Raw genomic sequence first — 20284 nt, forward strand, 5'->3', positions numbered from 1 at the left:
TGACCTGAGCCCCATGAAGGTCAGTGCTAGAGACATTGCTATCAGGGACAGATGGGTGTAAATCAAATCAGGCTCCCTCTAGTCTGAAACTGCTGGTTCCCATCCTCCTTGATTATGAGTAATCATCTTTAACGTCCACAAAGTTGCTTTGTACAATTACTAGTGTTATTCACAGATCAAGAAAATGCACCAACAGCAAGAGCCAGCACAAATGAAACACGATTTTTTTTTTTTTGTCTTTTTCCTTTTTATCACTACCGGGGATCAAACTCACGACTGCCTGCTTGCAAGGCAGGCACTTATGCCGCTGAGCTAAATCCCCAGCCCCTGAAACAAGATTTTTGAATGAATGTGTATTTCATTATTCAAAATAGTATCTACCCCGCAACGCAGTAGCAATGTAAGATGCATTTTATATTCCACCTATTGCTTCCCATACGGCTTGGCCTCTTGCAATAATTTTTCAATTATCCATAGTCTAGAATTAGGAACTTCTTATACAGAAACCAGACAGCTCCTGGTATATGGAATCCATACAAACACTGAACTCTCTACTCCCATTAGATCCTTTTCTGAAATACATTTCGTTTCCTTTCCTTTCCCTCTGATTATCCCTTTGCAGACATTCTAGTGCAACGTAACACTGAAGTCACAGGCAGGAAGGAGATGGAGGACAGGGACCAGAACCATGGCCCACTTACCCCACCCGATCAAGATGGTGTCCATCCAGGACACTGACCCCGCCACCATGACAGAATCAGACCCTGGGCTGGGAGAAGGGCTCACAGCTAGGGCTACTCACTTTCCTTGTAGACTCTGTTGATTTCCTGCAGCTCCTGGTTGGTTCTGGAGCAGATGATCTCAATGAGAGAATCCTCGTCCGTCCCCAGCCCCTGCAAACCAGGAAACAGAGACATCAGCACTCTTCCACCCCACTGGTCTCCAGCACTAACTTCCACCCACCAGGACAACTAGCAACCTGGGCTGGGTCTGTCAGAGCTCTCCTGCCCTCCGTCCTCCTGAGCATCTGGGGTATTTTTCTAGTCTTTAAAAAATCCTTCATCAGAGCATAAGATGATAAATGCAGCAATGTTTCAGTTTAACTGTGTTTTTCTGTTTTGTAAGCCTGGGGGATTGAACCCGGAGTCTTGTGTATGCTCAACAAAGCTGTGGTTTTAATTATGTATCTATTTTTAAAGGGCAAAGGGGAAGAGACATCAACAGAACACACCAAAATTCGAAGTGGTTGTTTACTGGTGGTAGGCTTATCAAATAACTTCCTCTTACGATTTTTATTTTTTCATTTCTATAATAGGCACCCCTTATTTCAACAGCTAGGAAATGATTTTCCTTAACAAACGACTCTTCTCACTAATCTAAAATAAGGGAATACAAAATATTTTATGTTGTCACAGGCAGCCAGCAAGAGAAGATTAGGGTAAGTCTTCTTACCAGAGAAAGGTACAGTTACGATAAAATTTTTAGCTCATCTTCTTTGAAATGTAAAATTGGGTTAGTGTTAAAAATTTCATTCTTGTACTCCTATTTTTGCCTGATTATTATGCACTCTTCAGGCACTTTAGGCAAGCAAAAGGAAATAATGACATGCCAAATAAACCTAGACACCAACACTTTATTAAGGAATAAGAATTCATTGAGTGATGTATTCAAATTTAATATATACACTTTTGAGCATGCCAGATAGCTTGAAAGGACTCAATGAAACATGTATTTCAAAGCTGGCTTCATGATCAAAGTCAAGATTTAATAATCAGTATTCCCTAATACTTGTCTTTCCGAATATGGAAATATCACTTTGAACTAAGTAGAATTACAACTGTTTAAAATGTAAATCAATTATAAGGTATTAATACAATAAGAAACTTATCCACATGAAAAGTATGTCAGCTATTAATTAAATTTATTAGAGTTTATATGAGCCTGAAAAAGTGGCTTCTATAAGCTAAGCTAAGCCTCAGGTTAATAAGCTAATTTTGAATTTTATTCTCAATCTAATCTTTGAGCCAAAGACTCTTCTTCCAGGATTTTTATCATGATTTGTAGAGGTTCCAGCAAAGCCAAGAATTCCCCTTTTGTTAGCAAAAAGTTCACAGAGCATTTTATAAAATGATACTGAGCATCTCTGAGTGTTTTCAGTGAGAGGTGCTCAAGGGTGACAGAAATACGGTGTAAAAGTTAACAGAGGCATTGGAAGGGACACTGTTCGACACAGGCCTGGTGGCAGAAGCTCTGTCTCCTGCTGTTCCTGCTACACCAATGTTAACACAGGAGAATCCTAATCCTGTGTCCGTCAACATGTGAAGGTGACCTTGGCCATGTCCAAAACAGCCCAAGCTTTCCACAGATTTCTCACAGTCACAACGAGGCCACTTCTCCAGTGACATACGGCAGACACTGCCCCTGGTATCGCCAGAGGTCAAAACGGGTTTTAAAAAGCACAGTTTGGTGACTGTCTCTTCTAGCCTGATGGAAGGGCTTCCAGAAGGGCACTCGACTGTGACAGCTAATGCAAGAGCTGGCACCAGAGCCAAGACAGAGCAGGGAGAGTATCCCATTAGAGAGGAGGGCAGGGACCAAAAGGCATCACCCCCCCTCCCCGCCCTGAGTCTGAACCTACATCAGCCACCAGACCCAGGAGCACGTACAAGGAGAACTACATAGAATCACAACCAAATGGACTCTTGATGAGAACATGGTCAACTGATCTGAGTGCTGATGGTCACAAGAAGCCAGAGGAACTGCCTGGGAGCAGGTCCTGAGCCGGATCATTAAACAGTGTTGACAGGCCAGCATTCTCAGTGACCACTGCAACAGCACAGCCTGCTGGGGTGGAGGTGGGGGGCTCAGAGCAAGGCTGCATACGAACAAACTGAGCAGAGCTCGGAGAAGCTGCAGAGCTGAAGGAAGAGACTCAGCAGCACAGCCTCCAGCAGCCCTGAGCCTTTGGGTTGGGGCTCTGGGACGCCCATGTGTGAAGCTGCTCTCTAGGGAAAGGATGATAACTAACTGTGATATCAGCTCAGGTGACAGGCTTACAGCCTGGTCGGCTCATAATTCAGAAACAGTGGTCTCACAGAAAATACTGAGACTCAGAGTAAAAAAAAAAAAAAAAAAATCAAGAGAAGCTGCTTCCCTCCTCCTATAGAGGCTATGTCCAGTTGGGCCGGCAGAGGGCAGCATCTGATTACTCAAAGCACTGCAGGGGCACACTGTAAAAGGTCCCCAATCTTTGCTGGAACCTACAGTCACCTATTTACATTTATGCAGCTATTATATTTAAATAACAGTTGGTACTTTCAGGCATGCATAAAATTCAGGATGCTTTCAGCTTAGACTTTTTACTAATTTACCCTATGATTTCAGTCAAAATAATTGCGGGAGAAAAATACAAATGTATGTGTTTCAAGTCTTCCAACTAAACACTGATACCACCCAGCATCTGAAATCACCCTCCGGTGCCCTATGCTGTTCCCCTGGCCCCGCTTGAAACCATAATGGAACCTGGCAGGGAGAAGGCAGAGGGGGAAAAACACCCATGGGACCCTGAGCAGAAATTGCAATCTCGGCTTCACAAAAGCTCTGAGTTTTTCTTTTTCCTTAATATCACAACATCTCTATCTTAAGGAGGAAGTGTAATCAAGGAAGTAGTTTTCCCAAATGGTATTCCAATCGCCCAGGTGGCAGCTGGTAACTGGTTTCGTGAAATTTTTGCAGTCTTTAAAAAAAGTAATTGAAATATTTTTGGTACAAATCCTGAAACTCATAGCTTTGGTTCCTTCAAAAAAGAAAAAAGAAAAAATACCAAATGAGAATTCAAGAGAACTGAAATCGGCTAATTACACTGGGAAAGCTATAATTTACAAATATTAATGGCAGGTTTGACAGCAGTAACACTGCACACGTGCTCACCTTCATGGAGGCTTTCAGCTCGGAGGCGTCATACTGAGCAGGTGTCTTCAAGAGGCCCAAAATCACTGTCTCCAGGTGGCCAGATAAGGCTGACTTCAGCGCTGGGGCGAGTTCCTTTGAGAAAACAAGCAATCACATGGAAAGCGTGGTAAGTGACCAATACCGACTCCCCCGCTGGAGTGTGAAACAGAAGCCGGCCGCTCGGGGTGCAAAGGAAGCTTGTGAGCTCTGGGCCACCCTGAGCTCTCGGGTACAAATCCTGTGTTCCCAGCATCAGACCCGGATGTCAGAAACCTAACGATCACCTCTGCACTAATAGCATCCACTGAAATCCACTCAATGCTACCCACTGCTCCAAATCTCAGAGCAGCCTCCAAGGCTAGCAGCTTTCTGTGGCAATTGCTTAACCAAATACCGAGTCCACCTGGTCACGCCAAGTCAGGGCAGGGTCGGTGAAGATGATAGGGACCCTAGGGCCCTGTGTCACCCTGGGTACACACGCTGAAAGCAGAGCTCTGAGCAGCACCCATGCAGGTGCACAGACAGCCCAAAGTGGGTGTGGCTGCTGAAGGTGTGTGTGGTCCTGGATTAAACTTTGCAGGGGGAGGGGGCCCGAGGCTGGGAGGTAGCAAGCACTCCCACTGGAATTCTTCTCTCTTTTTCTCCTCCTGTACTATGGCATCTGCGAAGTTAGCCTAAAAGTGCCTGCAAACTTAAGAGGTGATCAATAGCTTAAGAGACCGTCTTTCCGGATTGCTCATAGATTTCAAGACTATCAGAAATGACGAGGCCCTGCAAACCACCTGGAGCACTGCTTTGGCCACCAACCTTCTCCTGCTTCCCAAGGTCCTAAGCACACGCTATGCTTAGGAGCAAAGATCCCAAGAGTAACACCAGCTTCCCACAGTGGAACTGAGGCCAGGTGATGCCAAGCTCAGCCTACTTGGACACTGCCCACCACCTGTTCTTTGCTCAAACCTCCTGTTTCCTCTATGCAGGATTCCTCACAAATGTTCAACTTCCTGTTTCTTACAATACCCAGCACAGGGTTTTGCACTTAACAAAACCTCCAGAAAGGCTTGACACATACAACACAACCATTTGCTACACAGGGGACCCTGCATCTGGCATCTGCTTGAACATAGAAGAAACTGAGTCAGCCTTGCTCCTACTCCTCTCTCTTACTAGCTATGGCCAGGTCTCCAGGCTCACCCTCGGGCAGCCTTGGTCCTTGTCAACCACTCACTGAAGCCCAAAGACTTTGTTTCTAAAATTTCCTGCAGAAATGACTGCACACAGTTTATGCACCTTTCTATGACAGACGACTCTCCCAGCTCAAGGCAGAGGAGTCATCAAGAACCGGCAAGAGAGTGAGCTGTTCCTGGGCACAGCACAGCCTGCACGGTGGATGAACCCCACCGGTATTCTGGTTGCATGTTCCCTCTGCCAGGTTTTCAGACAGCTTTGTTTTCCATCTATCACATTTGAAAGCAAAGTCCTGGCAGCTTCTCCACTTGTGTGTACCCAGAGTTCCAGGACCACAGTCAGAGCTGAGCAACAGCTGTGGCAATGCTGCCCCCATAAGAGTCTGGCTCCAGGAGCTCACAGGTTCCTTGGGAAGCTGGGGAAAAGGCTCACTGCAAAAGGCGAGCCCTAGTCCAGCAGAAGAGTTCCAGTGCACGTGAAAGCAGCCAGCTGATTTTTCTATTTATGTCCTTCCCAACTGGTTAAGCGGATGGAGGAGGGAGCGATCTCAAAGTCTCATCTGCAACTTCCAGGACAGAAAGTCTCTCCCGAACCCACGCAGCTCACCTTACTAAGTGAAAGCCCTTAGTCAAATGGGAGCCATGGGAAGCCACTGCCACTATGCTGTCCAAGAATAAATCAGAAGCTTTTAATAGCAAAAAGTTAAAAATACAGCAGCACATCCTTAAAAATAAAATGCCCAACACTGCGACAAAGTCGAGTCTGAACAAGGGCTGCCTGCTCTTTATCTGTCGGTATACAAGCGAAGTGAAATGCTCACAAAGACCCTTTCCACAGGGGGCGGGTGGCTCGGCAAAGATAGCCCGGCAGGCCACGTCCACGGCCAACCCAGCCTGCTTCTGACAAACCTCTTAAGACTTCAAGTGCATTTTTCAAAGAATGAGCGTGTTGCGATCAAAACTTAGTGGAGACGACAGTCAAAAGCCCAAATTAGAAACAGCTTATCAAGAGGCAGCAGGAGTCATGAGGGTGAAATGAATTGCCACATGCAGGGTAGAGTATCCACTCAGTCCCCAGCACCCGTCCCGGGTTGTCCTGTTATTCTTTATTCTGTCTCAGCTTTGGATTCCAGCCACTGCCCTCTCTGTTTATGCAGGGTGGGAAGAACAGGGTGTTGGAATAAAGCGTGTTGTCCTCATGCAGTGCAGCTGAGGAGGACTCAGGAGGCAAACCCTGATACCCAAAGGGTGCCAGAAGGTGCTTGGTGGTGAGCACCGTGTGTTACGACCAAAGGAAGCGGCATCGGAGGAGATCACCACCCCTACAGTGGCCCGTACCTTTTTGGTCCTCCGGTGGTAGGCGAAGGCAATGTCCTGTCTCTGCGGATTGCTGCGGTTGGTCAGAATGTTGACAATGGTGACCTCGTCCACCCCTGCGGAAACACAAGTCAAGAGTGGTCACCTGGCTGCATCCGCTCGGACTCTGGGCTGGTAGAGGAGGTTTTTGCCAGAATTTTACAAACTGTAACGCGTACACTGGTTTCCAAAGGAAAACACTGAGGTGCTGAGATTTGTTCTGTTTTGCTGGCGGGCGGGCGGACAGCCACCGCGGAGGAACACCCACCCTTTGTTATTCTTCCTGAGCCTCTCCAATCTCAAGCCCAACCAGACCTTTTAAATGTTTTTATTTTAAAAACTATTTGACTCATAAATTAGTTTCTGAGATCAACAGGAGGAGGTGCATTTGCAGGGCTTTGCAGTCACACTGAGCAACACAGATTTAAGAGGATTTTAAACCAAGGTCCTCAAATTGCCATTTAACTGGGGATTTAACAGACAGTAACTGCAAAAATGAATTAATGGAGACAATTATTTATATTTACTGCAGGATTATGGATCTATAAAGCAGTTAGGTGTAATTTCTATAATTATAGAAACTGTTGTGACAAATGGGTCAGGTTTAATGTGGCAGTTGTATCTTAATAGCATAATTGATTAATAGAATCATACTTATTAAAGAGTAAATTGTTTTGTAAGGAACATAAACGTTCCACTGCTTTCAGTCTTCAATAGGCAATTTTAATAATCAATTTTATAACTTTATTAAAAAGAGTAAGTGTTTTAATCTAAATTAAATCTAAATTGGGAGTTTTGAAGTGTCACCAAAATATTTTAGTAGCTATTTTAATTGGAACATGTGTATTTACAAAGATAAGCAATGCCTTGTGGTATCTGGAAGTTTCCAATTTTATATCAGAATTGCTCCAAACGCACCATTGAACTGAAGAAAGCACAACTTTAGGGATTTAGAATGTGAAAGGTCGCTCTCTTTTGTTTAATAAAAGGAAAAGTCTCTGGCATAACTTGGCTGGTGACGCTGGGGTGGCAGAGCAGAATGTCTCAGCCCCCAAGGTCACCCGCCAGCTGCAAGTGGCTCGGCCAAAGGGGAGCCAGGGGCATCTCAGAAACAGAGAAGCCAGAAGGGCAATGCTGGGAGGCAAAGACAAGTAGTGGGCTGGCAGGAGATACCCTGACCTCTCGAGTGGGGCAGAAGGATCAAAATCACGAGGGCACAAAAATCAATAACGTTCTGAACACAAAAATCAGTAACGTTGTGCCAAACGTGCAGAGGCCACTGAAAAATATACACACTGTACAGGAAAAGAAAAACTGATTTTTTCAATAGTTGGCATTGCATCCCCATAGCGGGGACCCTGGAGGATGCTGTGTATCACAGAAAACCACTGCACTGCAGGTCCTTAGAGAAGACACTGGAAATGCACCTGCAGCCACTTCAACAACCAGAGTCACCAAAGCAGCAGTTCACTGTACTAATAACGTCTGGAAGCTCACGGTTACTGCCATGAGCACCTGTTGTAATCGTAGAGGACAAAGGTAACATGTATGACTCTCATGAGGTCTCAGTAAGAAAGAAAGAAAGAAAGAAAGAAAGAAAGAAAGAAAGAAAGAGCGAGCCAAGCATGGTGGTGCACACCTGTCATCCTAGTTAGTATTCCTGAGGCTGAGGCAAAAGGATCACTGTGAGTTTGAGGCCAGCTTGGAGTACATGGCAAGACTCTATCTCAAAACACACAATCAAAGAAAAAAAATCTATGGCTCCAAGTTTATATCAGGAAAACCACCAACTTCTTTACATATTTTTGCTTTATGACCCAATATGATCCAATACTGAAAAAGCTGACAAGCCACATCAAAATACAATTCAAACCTCAACTAACATTTCTAAAATCAACTTAGGGGAGGCTGATCTGAGCACACATTAACAACACCAACCCATGAAAAAAAAATGCTCTCTTTGAGACAAATGCAAAGTGTATATTTGGGTCAGAATGTAGTCCTTGGCCAACTGGCCCTGAAATTCCCTGGAGCATTGTTTAAAAAAATGCAGCCCAGGGCAGCTTCAGTGACAAAGGCCTATGATCCCAGCACTCTGGGAAGCAGAGGCAGGAGGCTCGCATGTTGTTGCACATCTCTACAGTCCCGGGCTCACCTGAACTCTCTGGACAACTCCCTAGGGCCGAGGACCCCGGAAGCAGCTGTCTGTGACCCCCTGGTCACTCCTCACACCAGCAGCACAGCTGGACAAGTAGGGCAAGGAAAGGAACGGCCAGGGACCTGCCCACGTTAAAGACTTTTTATGTCACTTCTGCCTGCGGCTTCTGCAAGGTGCAGGGCTGACAGTGGCTTCAGAGAAAGACACACTTTCCTTAGTCTGAGTAAGGCAGGGAAGAACTGAGCCCTCCAATCCAGCTACTCTGCTCTCTGTCACTGGGTCGGCTCCGGCCACCCTCCCTGGAGCAGAGCTAGAATCTGATCCAGTAACGAAAAGTCCCATGAAGACCCTTCCGATAGAACCAGGAAGGGGAAACACCCTGGAGCCCACACCCAGCCCAGCTGCAGGGTCAGGCAGGACCTCGGCCCCGAGTGTGGCAGTCAGGGACACAGCTGTGTCTCCTTCCATGGGGGCTTCCTGGCTTCTGAAAAGGTGTCAGAAAAGGTGTGCCGGGCTGCAGAACCCAGGACTAAAGAGGCTGCATAGGTTGTGTGCAGGTTTAAAGAAGGAACCTGCCTCTCCTGTCCCTTTCTGTCCCTCTCCTCCCAGACGGGCACTCCGGGTGAGCAAAGGCCTGCCTGGGGAAAACAATGTCCCCATTCAGGGTCCCGTGGAGGGTAGGCAAGTGCACAGTAAATTCCACCACCAGGGCTGACTTCTCCGAGTTTACGAAGACCACAAGTCATGGTTTTCCAAGACTGGCAAGGAGGAGCCAAAACACAAATGGACACCTGAAGTACAAAGCCGTCTACCAGCGTCCACTCTGCAGGGAAGACAGCTCATCCAATCAGCTGGCTACAATTATATATCTATATCTAAATCTATATTTGTATCTATATATTTTTCTCCCCACTCGGAATTGAACTCGGGACCTTGCACTTGCCAGGCAGATGCTTATGCCTCTGAGCTACATCCCCACCCTGCAACAGTATTTCTGACACTCCAGCCAGGGGGACTTAAAGATCACTACTGCTTTAAACGCCAGGCAACTCATGGCAACAGCTCCCACTAAGCAGGAGCCGTGGGTCTCTTTCACTGTCCACTGCATTTTCAAGCATCGAGAAGACCTGAAATCTAAAGTGAGCACTCCTGCAGCCTCCAGGGTCCCTGCAGGTGGACAGCCTGGTCGACACACAGCTGGGCACTCGGTGGGAACCGTGCGTCTTCACTGCCTGTGGCAGGGAACCAGCAGCTCGGGAATCGAGTGTGACGCTCAGTTGCCCAGACCCACACGCCCTGGTCTGCGTGAGCGGGTTTCCTGTGCATTGGATGCAGGGCTCCGGAGGGTCCGGCTGGAGAGGCCCAGATGAACGGCACAGGAAAACTGCCAGTTCCTCCGAAAGTCTGGCTCCAGAAATCAAATTGATTTCGCTCCCATTTGGTTCTGATTTCACCTGAGCAGCACCCCTCAGAAAGGACTGAAGGCCTCATCTATTCAGTAACCCCAAGGATACTTGAATAATCCAAGCCCCTATCTGCCTTCCACACAAAAGCATGACTGTGAAAAGCTTTAAAGGACCAGCGAGAAAACACACAGCAGAAGACTAAAATCAAACCAGACTGTAAACAAACAAAGGGACTCGTGAAAAATGCATGCAACAGCCTGGGCCCATAATCCCAGCACTCAAGAGGCTGAGACAGGAGCCTGGACTACACAGGGAAGGGAGATCCTGCACCATTTGAGCCCTGCTGCTCCATCCACCCCGTGAGATGGGAAAGAAAAGTTCTGAACAGATCCAAGACAAACCAGTTCCCCTAAGCCCTACCCATAACTCGATACTTGGCACTGTTGACACTAGATAAGAATCTGGTTTCGCCCAGGTCCTTTGCTAAAACTGAAACAGTGCTTGGATTTCCTCCAGGAAAAGTTAACACTTTCTTTGAGAAAGGAAAGCCGGGGAGGGGGCGGTGGTGACAGCTCTGCCCAGGAGGGGAAAGGCTCAGGGAATGCCTTCTGGTGCATGCCGTGGCCACCTGGTGGGGTTCAGCACCTGCACAGCCACACAAGCCCACCCCAGACAAGCACACCCCAGGCTGTGCGCACAGAGAACAGGCGCGGTGACGCAGAAGGGCCTCAGAAGAGAACCAGGTCTAACGAGAACAGAGAATAGCCTGGGTCTGGCCAGGGGGCCCTATGACACCTCTGGGCCAGGAAGAAGGGCTGGGCAGCACCCATCTCCAGCCTTGCTGGCAGGCAGGCCCTCCACCCCGGCAGGCTCTTCCAGATTTAGCTCCTTGCATCCCAATCTTAGGAGCGAGCGGAGCCCTCTCCTGCCTTCTAGCCCTCATGAGAACTCACGCTACACTCCGTGCCCTGGCTGAGCGCACAGGTGAAGAGGAAGTACCTGTCTTCTCCAGGTGTGGCGACACAGGCCTGCAAGCCCACCTCCTCTGGAGGCTGAGGCAGGAGGATCACAAATTCAAGGCTATCCCGGGCAAAACGATCTAAAGGGCTGAGGATGCGGCTCCGTGCTGCCCCACCCCCAGTTCAGTTCCCAGTGCAGGGAGAAACAGAACTGACCTGGCTCACTTGCCAGTGGGACGGACGTTAGTGTCTGGGCCGTGCTGCAAATCTTAAGCGGCTCCATTTTAAAAGCAACAGAAAGCAGTGCTAACACAGGCTGCAGCTTTCCTGCCATAGCTGTGTCTGCTTTCCCATGGCTCCCAGAACACAAAAACTGCTACAATCCGACCCGCTGCTGACAGCCTCCCCTTGCAGAGACCAAGGCTCTTCCTGTTTATTGCACTTTCCCTAACTCTGGGGTTGTGCTGCCACTAATTACAACCTATTTTCTGGAGTCTAGATTTGTCCTTTTCTAATTTAGCTGACTTTCCTCCCCAGTTATTTGGGCCCATATGGTAAACCAGCACAGCTGTGTTGTACACGCCACAGTATATATTTAACCCAAGGCCAATCTAGACCAAGAGACTCCTGCAGATTAAATCGCAGAATCCTCTTGTTAATTAGGCAATATTATTACTTTTGCATGGGCTAACTTGGTTGCTAACCAGACATGAATTAACCTAAGTTGTTACATGTACTACCTCAAGCCAGAGCTCGTGCACGGTGGCAGTGTGAGGCCCAGGTGACGCTCCAGACACACCCACACAGGCAAGGGACAAGACCACTCCAAGAGAGATCCAAACGGCAGTGGTGACAACAGATCCAAGCTCCAAGGGACTCTCCCCCTTCGGAGATGTCATCCAGGTCCTGGAAGGAGCCTTTACTGCCTGCTGCAAATGCTGTGCCCCCCCTGTGGGCCCTTGACTGCTAATTACATTTAAAATTGCACCTTCTCCAAGTCTTGCAGGCCTTAGAAAAGGTTAATGATAGCAGGGTGGAATGGCACACAGCCTGTGATCCCAGCACTCCGGAGGCTGAGGCAGGAGGATCACTGTGAGTTTGAGACCATCCTGGGCTACAAAGTGAGCCCAAGGCCAGCCTGAGCTGCATAGTGAGACTGTGTCTCAAAAAGACAGAAAAGAAAAGAAATAAAGTCCTTGCCCTTAAGGAGAGACAAATCCGGAAGCAGACAGTGACAATGTGGTGTGACAGAAGCTGCCCAGGATGGAGGGAACAAGAAGTGAGGGAAGGGCTGAGGGCCTTGCCCAGGGTCACACCTGAGTAGGGCCAGGTGCGGGGCACGAGGACAGGAACAGAGCTGGGGCCTGGTGAGAAAGACAGCCTGGAGGTGCGGCTCAGAGACTCGCCATGACCTTCATGGGCCCGCAGCACCCAGGGACTTCTCCCAGCCTGGGTGGCAGCAGGGGCAGCAGGACCTCTACCCGAGGCTGGTGTTCAACCACCCCAACCAGCTCTTTAGGCACAGACAGGGAGAGCAGACACCAGAGGGAGGGTCCAGCACTCGCAGGTGACACACGCAGTGCTCCTTTGGAGCAGGGGAGCTGCTGGGACACGGCGGACTGCTCTTTGGCCTGTGCCTCTATCAGCTTCGCATTTCCCCTTTGTTTCCCCAGAAGCCAAGCAAAGAGCAGCAGCTCGGGACCGGGGCAGGGTCTGGTGCAAAGCACCTTGGTGACGGCCGAGTCACCAGTGGTGTCGTCATCTGAAACAGCATGTGCCGAGGAGAAAGGTCAAAGTGGCAGGACCTTTCCCACCTGGGAGTTCCTTCTGTTTTTACCTTCATTATGCAGGCGAAATGGGCCGCTCTAAGAAACTCGGAAAATACAGAACACAGCAAAAGCATCAAGAAAAGCCAAAGTCAATTCTGCATAATTTTTCATTGTTTTTGTCTTTTTGAGACAGAGCCTGGCTCTGCAGTTCAGGGTGGCCTTGGGCTCATTTTGTAGCTCAGGCTGGTCCCAAACTTGTACACATAATTCTATATATTTGTTACTAACGCCCTTTCCTTTTTTTTCTCTTGAAACATGGTCTCTCGTCTGACACTGTAATTCCGCCAGCTTCGAACTTGTGCCTCAGCCTCCCAAGTGCTGGGATTACAGGCATGCGCCACCACACCCAGCTCCTAAAACAATTTTCATGTCCATGTGACATTCTTTAGACACTCTGAAGTGATTTCATCACCCTTAACTGAAGGCTATATCCAGGTTTCCACTGTCCCAGACAGGCTGACATTAACATGGATCAGGATCCTCAGCTCTTACGGATATGACATTCTTTCTTTCCAAGCATTTCCTGCAAGGATTAAATTTTTTTTTAACACAATACAGAATTAATCTAAGGGATTCATCGACCTAACTGGAGAATACAGCTGCTCTCTGAAACCACCAAAAATAAGCAACTACAAAGTGCTCCTAAGTGAAACACACCGGACACTAAGTATGCAAAAAGAACAAGAGTGGAGAGACCCAAAATCCTGGGTGACAAATGTGCAGCTATCAGATGACCACAGGGTCACAGCTGGGCAAGAGTTTTCATGCTTGGAAATAGTTTCAAGGCTCAGAAAACAGTTCTGGTCCTGACAGCTGGGCGACACATGTTCCCAGAGCCTGGCAGCACTGAGTTCCAATCTCAGCAGGATCCAGGGCCGCAGACACAGGCAGGCAGACAGACCTGAGCTGAGTCGCCCACCGGGTGAGCAGGTGGAACATTCCAGCAGCAGTGGATCTGAGGTTCTCCCAGGCCGAGGGCCCCTCATGTGCTCGTGGAGAATCACAAAGTGTCAGCTGCTTCTGACCAAACTGGAGCCCAGGAATCCCCACCTAATGTGCTTGCTCAGAATTACAGTACTTCTCTACTCCCTCAGAAAGGGCCTGGAGATATTTTTATTAACAGGAGAGCTTGGGTTGTGACCACAGGTCATTTGCGCAACCTTTACATTCCAGTGGTCTAAGAGTTCTCACGCAGGGATGAAAATACCCTTTGTCTCAGCCCATAAAAGGCACCAAGTCTGTCTCTGTCTAATGAGTCACCTGCTGAACTCTGGGACCATTCACCACGCAGACTTTGATACCACAAGCACCCAGGCACACCTACTGGCACAGAGGGTTTCAGGAGAGTTTTAGGCCAGTAGACTGCATGTATGTATGTTCCTATGTCTATAATTTTTTTGTTTTATGTCACTTGGAATTGTCACAAAGTTTCCCAGGCTATGCTCAAACTTTCAATCCCCCTGCTTCAGCCTCCCAGATGCTGGGAAGACAGGCGTGCGCTTCCAAGCTGGCGTCTGCCTGTTTTTATGGTAACGTATTCTGAGCACTGTCTGCACCAAGTGCTTCCTATTTCTTGACAACCTGGAACATTCTACAGGTGAGGAAATGGAGTCTCACAGAGCCCAGGATTTTCTTGGAGCTGGATCATTACAGAGAGGCAGAGCCAGCTAGGGTTGCTTCTCTGACATCTCCTGCTCTGATTTGATTTTCACAAGCACTCACTTTAAAAAAAAAAAAAAAAACACCAAAAGCCAAGCCTGGCGGTATATGCCTACAATCCTAGCACTCAGGAGGCTGAGACAGGAGGATCTACAGTTTGAGGCTAATCTGAGCAATCTAGCAAGACTCTGTCTCCAAATAAAAATATAATAAGCTGAGAATATGGCTTAGTGGTAGAGCAATCTGGGTTCCATCCATAATATGAGACAAATAAAGCAAAATCACCAAAAAAAAGATTTCTTAAAGGTCTGACAAAAATCCTCACAACTTATCCCCTCTGGTGGAAAGCAGAGCCACACCGGGTGGCCCACAATGTCCCCTATAAGGCTGCTTAGGGGCAGGTGCTACAAACCCTCACACTCCGTTACAACCACAGGAGATCGGGGATCTTCCTTCTCTCCTACCTGTCTCACAGCGGAAGGGAAGGCTCTGTCCAAAGGAAGAAACTGGAACTCTAAGAAAGGCCAGGATGCCCGGGGTTCAGGGTGTAGCCCAACCTCTAAGATGTTTCACTACCACCAGCCAAAGGGGCCACTACACTGCACATCTGTGAGACACGAGGACCCTGCCGAGTTTGGTTGGGTTTGGTTTTGGTTTGGTTCAGACTGGCCTTGAACACACTTTATAGCCCAAACTGGTCTCAAACTCTAAATGATCCTCCTGCCTCAGTCTCCTGAGTGCTGGGATTACAGCCACCCAAACAATTCAATCAAATGCTTTACTTGTTTTGAAAAGGACGGTGGCTCTTAGATGGCCTGGCTGCCTCCCACACATCATCCTGGAACTCAAAGGAAGCTTGAGGTCAGCCAGCCCTTCCAACCCGGGCACAGGGAGGGACCACGGATTACAAGGGAAGGGATCGCCTGTGCCGCCTCTCCTATGGCCACATGTGCCTCCAATGACCCACACAGGGGCGCTGCTGGCAGAGAGAGGACCCGAGTCCCCGCGGAGCCCGCCGCATGCTGTCACCCACCTTTGGTCTTGATGGCCGTCTCGATGTTCAGGGCATCTCGCTCGGCGTCGAAGTTGGTATAGGCTTTGACGGACCCATAGGCACTGGGGGGTGTGGAGTGCTAAAGGGGGGACACAGACAGGGTCAGAGATAGCTGGGACACCCCACCGCGCACTTCCGGTCTCCAGCAGCCCCCGAGCCATTCCTGCCCAGGTACCGAGCTTAAGGACTAAACCCTGCCCGGCCACACTTCACACAGGACACACACTACCCCATCCCACCGGCAACTATTCCGAGGCCTCCCAGCTGACATTTCTACTTGCAGTCTTCACTGTCAGTGAGAGCACAAAGAAGTGGGGAACCTGAGACCAGCCTTTGCTCAGGAAGGCTGTGACCACTGAACTGATCTAACCACAATGCAGAGTACTCTGAAAGGCGGAAGTGCCTGAAGCACAGGGATATTTTGCCAAGGGGACGGTCCTAGGCCTGAGTTCTCACATCTTTACATAGCAAATGGAAATCCCAGCTACTTGGAGGCTGAGGCAGGAGGAGCTGTAGTTCGAGAGCAGCCTGAGAAATTCAACAAGATTGTGTGTGTGTGTGTGTGTGTGTGAGAGAGAGAGAAAGAGAGAGAGAGAGAGAGAGAGAGAGATATGAGAAGGGAGAGAGATCTACCAGATAAGCACAGAAAGAACCTTCCCTGGTCTCCAGCTCTGGCCACACAGTGGCGCCAAGGTGGTCTGGGGAAGACACCAACACCCACTCTGGTCAGCCAAGCTCCTGCTTCTGTCTCCTCCGCTCTTCTTCTGCCTTGAGCACTAGCATACCTCACCCCTCTGCCTAGTGCTTGGTCCTCACGGCCTATCAGGCATCCTCTTCCTTCCATGAGGCTTCCACGGCCCTTCCTAGGTGGACAGACAAGAGCTCCGCCTGCCCGCCCGTTCAGTGAGGTCGGCTTCCCTATCAGTTCTCCTTTCCAGGGATTCAGGCTGCCTCAGTCCCCAGGCCCCAAGGGAAGGCAGGCACTGGCTTTGGTTGGCCAAGGGCAGCAAAGCTGTCCACGGTGGGGCCCCGCACTGCAGTGACCCCACCTACTCTCAGACCTCACCCTCACGCCCCATCCAGCCCAGCACCTGCGATACCCACTTTATTATTATTTGCTGTTGCTGATTTGAGATAGGGTCTCACTGTGTAGTCCAGACTGACCTTGAACTGCCTGCAGAGCCCGTGCTGAGCCTGACTGACCATGTGATCCTCTTGCCTCAGCCTCCTGAGTACTGGGATTATAGGTGGACAGCTCATCATCAGCACTTTATAGCAATGAGGTTACATGGTGCACACCTAATCTCTCAAGCATCTCCCAGGGCCTGGCAGAAATGTGCCCTCGGGGTGGCGCACACATTTCCAGACATACCGGCCAATCGGTAGCCTGGGTGACACCATCTTGACATGCAAGAGGGTGAGCAAAGCACATTTCATCTAATTTCACACCTTAAACTTTCGGGAGAATAACTTCACAGGAATGCGACGGACATCCAGGGAACTGCACAGACAAAGTGCTGTTTTGAAGCAGCTATTATGGTAGCTACAAAATGGGGTGGAAATCCAAGGAAAAGCGTCCCCCATTTTTTTAACAGCACCATCCGTTACCAATTCACGAAGGCTGGCAGTCTGGCCTGCAGCCTTACACATGCAGGCCTTTATGAGGCCACAGATCACTGTACTCCAGAACGACAGTAATCGGGTGAAAGTTTTATGTTTCTTTAAAGTATTTCTAGAAACAGATTTAAATGGACAATTGGAGCTTTTTCCTATAAAATACATTTGTTGAAAAATTACTGGGGGCAAAAGTGATCTTTGCTGCCCTTACCATGGTGGGGGGTAGGAGTTCCGTTTCTAAACATGGAGAAATGTGTCACACTGGAGTGGAGACACTCTCAGAGGGACTTGATAGCTCTCCTGTAACCTGATACTAAAAACAATCTAAAGACCAAATCCATTAGAGAAACACATTGCCTAACACTGGCAAGTATCCAGGCCTTCATAGGAGCTGACATCACTGCCAGACAGAGGGCATGAGTTTCCAGAAGACTCCAAAAAGCAAAACTAAAGCTGGGCATGGTGGCTCATTCGTGTAATCCCTGCACTCAGGAGGCTGAGGCAGGAGGATCATTGTGAGTTTGAGACCAGCCTAGGCTACAGAGTGAGCTCAAGGCCAGCCTGAACTACACAGCGAGACTCTGTCTCAAGACACACACAAAGAGACAGGAAAAAAAAAACCAAGATGTTCCAGATTCACATATTTCGTGCAAAAGACAAATTTAATTCTGGTTCCCTGACAGCCAAACCAACGTATGATAAATTACAGTAATTTCATTAAACAAAGAAACATCTTGGCTTTTTGAGAGAACAGCTTTCCCAGGTGCTAAGTATAAGTATAGGTCCTTGTCTGGAAAAACATCCTAGACACTGTGTAAAAGATTCAGAATCATTTTTTGATACAGCTGAGGCAAGTGCTAAACAAACAAAATCATATATCATCCTAACAATGATTCCCTGCACAGGATGTAATCCGAGTCATCCCGCCGTCTCTACCTATGTCCAGTGTTAACGTGAGGCCGAGGTTTTCAAGGCTGTAGCGTGGTTTTCAAGTTGAAGTCAAGGGACAGCTACAGTAACGGGGCAGAGGGAAAAACCAGTAAGGACGAAAGGCCAGGTCCATTTCCCTCTGCTGTGCAAGGAAAGAGCACGACTAGGCAGAGAGGGCCAATACGCAGAAATCACCTGAAGGGAAAATGTTTGTACTTACATCACCCTCCAGGCTGAGCTTGCACAGGATTTCGTGAACGGTGGACATTCTGACTAAAGCTGGAAGAAAAAAGCACAACAGAACGTCTTTATAAAGAGGCTTCCTTTCCCCCAAAGCTGAGATTTATTCTACTAATGTCCACTTTATGAAATGAGAGCAGCTTTTTTGGAGCAGATTCTCATGTCCCAGTAACAGACCGGGAGCAGAAGAGCCAGCCACGATCTCCCTTAGGTTGGGGTGGGCTACTGAGCTAGCCGGTCCTCCCCTGGGCAGGCCGATGTGCGAGGGCCAGAAGCACAGAGCTGAGTCTTCTGCCTGTCAAACATGTCACGACCCTGCATGTGACACCCACAAAATTCAACATCTGGAGAAGGGCAGAGAACCACAGCTGTGATCTGCAGTCAGCAGCATTTTCCTATGGCCTGTCCCTAAGCCGACCCCTGTGGCATTAGGTCCACCATCATTTCCTTAGTCCAGGGTGCTAGGAAGACGCAGAACTGGGTACAGGAAAGACGACGGCCCTCATTCTCACAGTGACTCATCCCAGAGGACGGGACGTCTGGTCTGATAAACTGCCTTTCTGGCCGGCAGCCACTTACTTTTTGCAGCCGCCACCCTGCAATGTTGAGCTGGCTCTAAGTGCCTTTCCACTGAGACAGGATGGGCCACTCTGCATCAGCACCCCGAAGCTAAGCCAACAGGACAGAGCAGTAGCCTGAGAGCCCTGCTGAGGTTTCTTTTCACTTTACATTCTCTGATCAAGGAAACGGCAGTATGGAAATTCAGCTTCCTAGTCTCTGGCCAGATTGTCTGCTTAGTCTAAACACGTTCATAGATAGTACTGATTTGTACGGAGTATCTGACATAGACATTTGCCAATTTTTTTGGCGAGGACAGGGTCTTGCCATGCAGTTCAGGCTGGCCCTAAACTCACCGCAATCCTCCTGCCTCGGCCTCCTGAGTGCTGGGGTTACAGGCCAGAGCCACCACGCCCAACGAGTCATTTGGCAGTTTATAAGATAATTTTATACTAAGCAGATTGCGGGCCCTGTGCAGGCTGGGACACGAGGGGATACAATGAGAAGATTCATCCTGGGTTTGGTTATACATGGATTTCTGCATGATTTTCATCCCGCGCTCCCTCCTCCCTTCTCGATGTTCACAGCTGTTTTGCTTTTTGGTTTTTGCTCTCTGCAGTATTAGGAACTGAGCCCAGGGCCTCCTTCATACTAGGCAAGCACTCTGGTGGTGTGCTGCATCTCCAAGCCTCTATAAATTTCCCTTTGAATCACCCAGGCCAGCCACAAGCTGGAGATCCTCGCAGACTGCCAGGATCACAGGTAGGAGCCACCACGCTGGGTTCACGGCAGTATTTTAAACCAGGCACAGAGGAAGCTGATCAGTGCAGTTCCAACTGGCCCAGTCCCACAGCTCCTGGGCGGTCCTCTGCGGCCAGAGTGTCCTGCCCGGGACTTACCACGCTGGGCAGTAAAAGTGTTGCTCTAGAAATAAGCTACGGACCACCTGGAACATGAAATACTATTCAGTGCTAAAAAGGAATGCACTATCAAGTCATGGGAAAAAAAATAAAACAACATAGTGGGCCTTTAAGTGAAAAGGCGATCGGGAAAGGCTATGGATCGATCCCAATGGGGTAACATTTCAGAAAAAGCAAAACTGTGGAGACAGTAACAAGCCAGTGGTTGCCAAGGTTCAGGGAGAGGGAGGGATGAGAAGATGGAGCACAGAGGCTATTGTAAGTGATGTAAATATATAATAAATAGTATCTCAGGCAGCGGAACCATCCCACGTGGCACTGTAAGGATAGACACATGTCACCAGACCTTTGTCACAATCCATGGAACGCACAGCACCAAGAGTGAGCCTTAATAAATCTACGGGCTCTGGACAATGGCGGCAGTGGAGTGCAGATCCACGGACTCTAACCCACATCCTTTGGC

General features: G+C 48.7%; 1 protein-coding gene across 1 annotated transcript in view; it reads right to left on the minus strand.

The window, feature by feature from the left end:
• Positions 1–20284, minus strand: part of Anxa2 (annexin A2) — a 34787-nt gene that overhangs the window by 6911 nt on the left and 7592 nt on the right. The window contains exons 2-6 of the mRNA XM_063243438.1: positions 18324–18382; positions 15536–15635; positions 6474–6568; positions 3931–4044; positions 803–893 (exon numbers count right to left, since the gene is read on the minus strand). Coding sequence (XP_063099508.1) covers positions 803–893; positions 3931–4044; positions 6474–6568; positions 15536–15635; positions 18324–18371 — 448 coding nt within the window. The 5' untranslated portion in view covers positions 18372–18382. The remainder of the gene's footprint in view (positions 1–802; positions 894–3930; positions 4045–6473; positions 6569–15535; positions 15636–18323; positions 18383–20284) is intronic.

This window comes from Cavia porcellus, unplaced genomic scaffold (assembly GCF_034190915.1).
Source record: "Cavia porcellus strain 051 isolate PalLab524CR breed Dunkin Hartley unplaced genomic scaffold, mCavPor4.1 scaffold_38, whole genome shotgun sequence".
NCBI lineage: Eukaryota > Metazoa > Chordata > Mammalia > Rodentia > Caviidae > Cavia > Cavia porcellus.